Here is a 2,422-nt window from a genome sequence, read left to right as displayed (position 1 = left end):
TGAACCCTTCCCTATATATATATATATATATATATATATATATATATATATATACCTACCTGTAACTACATCATCAATGACCATTCATGCTCAAACTCAAAAAGTCTCCTTTTATTGATTCATTCTCCTCTTCTTACTTCTACTTCAACTTACATTGCTCTTCAAAGATTATACATTGCTCCAATTGCATGCACTTTTGATCATATATCACATATATATATATATACACACACACATCATCATCATCATCATCATCCATCTGTTCTTAAAATAGATCAGATGACTGTTTGATCCATCGGATCTATCGGTTATTCTGCAGATTACTTGATTCCGGTATGTTTTATCTCACCATATTTATGATGGTTTCATTGATTTCTGTTCAAGATTTCTAAAAAAATGGTTTCTTGCTGTTGAAATAACCAGGAAAATCTCAAGAATTATGGATGATTTAAGTTGGGAAAGAAACACTTCGTCGTTTCCATGGAGTCATCACCATCATCATCAAGAAATCGAAGAAAGCTTCATTTTTGATTCAGAAAATATCTTCTTGAGCCCGATCCAAAACCTTCAAGATCAAACTGATTCATCCATAAGAGCTGCCGGCGCCGGTGGACATCAAATGGGTTCTCATCAGTTAGCTCCGGCGATGGCGACGGCAATGTTGGATTCCGTGAATGTATCTGGCGGTAGTCAATATTGGTCTCAAAGGTTGGATGTCAATGGCTTCCAAGAGGGTAAAAATGTAATTCCCACCACCACCGCCACCGTCATCTCTCTTGAATCACTGGATTGCTTACTCTCAGCCACGAATAGCACCGGCGATACGTCGGAGAATCATGACAATGGGATTTCTATCATTTTCTCAGATTACAAGAACTTATGTAACAACATTGTTGTCACAAATAATAATTTTAGCGGCGATTCATCCGGCGATTCCGTCACAAAAGAAACCACCGGCGACGACGGCATTGTTTCCAAATGCTCATCGGAAAAAACTCCGACGACGAAAAGAACCAACAATACTACAAACGGGTTTCACGACGACAACGTTAACCCACCAAAACCAAAGAGACCCAGATCAGATCCAACTCGACCCACTTCATCAAACATAAATTTCCGGCAAGCTTCGTCGGAATCGGAGGAACCCGACTCCGAAGCAATTGCCCAGATGAAGGAAATGATCTACAGAGCGGCAGCTTTCCGACCAGTGAGCTTCGCCGATGAGGAAGTGGTGGAGAAGCCAAGAAGGAAGAACGTGAGGATATCTAACGATCCACAGACGGTGGCGGCACGGCAGAGACGAGAAAGAATCAGTGAAAAAATTAGGGTTTTGCAGAAACTTGTTCCCGGCGGAAACAAGATGGATACAGCTTCCATGCTCGACGAAGCTGCAAATTATCTGAAATTCTTGAGATCACAAGTGAAAGCATTAGAACAGGTGGGATGTGGTACAACCACTAATGCAAGAAGTACAACTCAAATCATTGAAACCAATGTGAACCCAAATTATGTAACAGTAGGTGTACCTTTCAACCATAACCCATTTCCCATGCAAACCCATTTTTTACTTCCCCATCACCATCATCATCATCAAAATCTTTACTGTAATACACCTCCAGCATAAGAAGACTTGTACTTGATGCATTAGAAGTTGTACTAAAACCAGTAGGGCAAAAGTTACTGTGTGAATCTTGGCCCAAGCAAGCAAGCTAACCCCAAGAAGAAGAAGATGATGATATGGTGATGATTAGTTCATTATGGATGATGAAAGACTAAACCCTAAAACTTCCATTTTGTTTGTTTAGTTTAATGGGATTTGATCATAATTGTGTCATCATTGTATTTTCTTCAACTCATGATGTTTACTTCATTTGAACTATCATCATCATCATCATCATCATCATCATCATCATCATCATCATCATCATCATCATCATCATCATCATCATCATCATCATCATCATTTGTGTTCTTCTACCCATGCCCAAGCCCAATACAAATTAATATACTATTCTTTTTACCTTTTTTTAATTTAAAACAATATTACTTATGGGTATATATATGTATATGGGGTTAGGTTCACGTGAAACCAATAGTTTTTCACGAGACCCGTAAGACCAATTTATGTTTACTGATCAACTTTATATGCTAATAATCTAATGGTCTAAAGTTGCACGGTGGTAATTTTGTGATTATTGAAAAGTCTCGTGACATTTATAAATGTTCAGATTGTAGATCTAATCCAAGAGTTGAGAATTAGTCTTACGTATCTCACGAAAAACCCTTGGTCTCACATGATCCCAAGTCTATGTATGTGTATATATATATGTATGTATGTGTATATATATGTATATGTATATATATGCGCACACACACACATATATATATATATATATATATACACTTACAAAGAACTTGATGA

The 2,422-nt window shown here is 37.6% G+C and overlaps 1 protein-coding gene across 1 annotated transcript; it reads left to right on the top strand.

Annotated features, from left to right (window-relative positions):
• Window positions 1-439: 439 nt before the first annotated feature.
• On the top strand, window positions 440-1,764 carry LOC112509241 (transcription factor bHLH87). The gene has a single exon (XM_025114097.1). The coding sequence runs from the start codon at window positions 440-442 to the stop codon at window positions 1,622-1,624; it is 1,185 nt and encodes a 394-aa protein (XP_024969865.1). The 3' UTR covers window positions 1,625-1,764.
• The last annotated feature ends 658 nt before the right edge of the window (window positions 1,765-2,422 follow it).

Source organism: Cynara cardunculus (genome assembly GCF_001531365.2).
Source record: "Cynara cardunculus var. scolymus isolate 2C chromosome LG 3, CcrdV1, whole genome shotgun sequence".
Classification (NCBI taxonomy): domain Eukaryota; kingdom Viridiplantae; phylum Streptophyta; class Magnoliopsida; order Asterales; family Asteraceae; genus Cynara; species Cynara cardunculus.
Note: the sequence above shows the minus strand (reverse complement) of the source record. Positions and strands in the feature narration are given on the sequence as shown.

Bases quoted from the DNA above. Each gene is read 5' to 3' on its own strand.
- LOC112509241 (XM_025114097.1), top strand. From the start codon at position 440: ATGGATGATTTAAGTTGGGAAAGAAACACTTCGTCGTTTCCATGGAGT.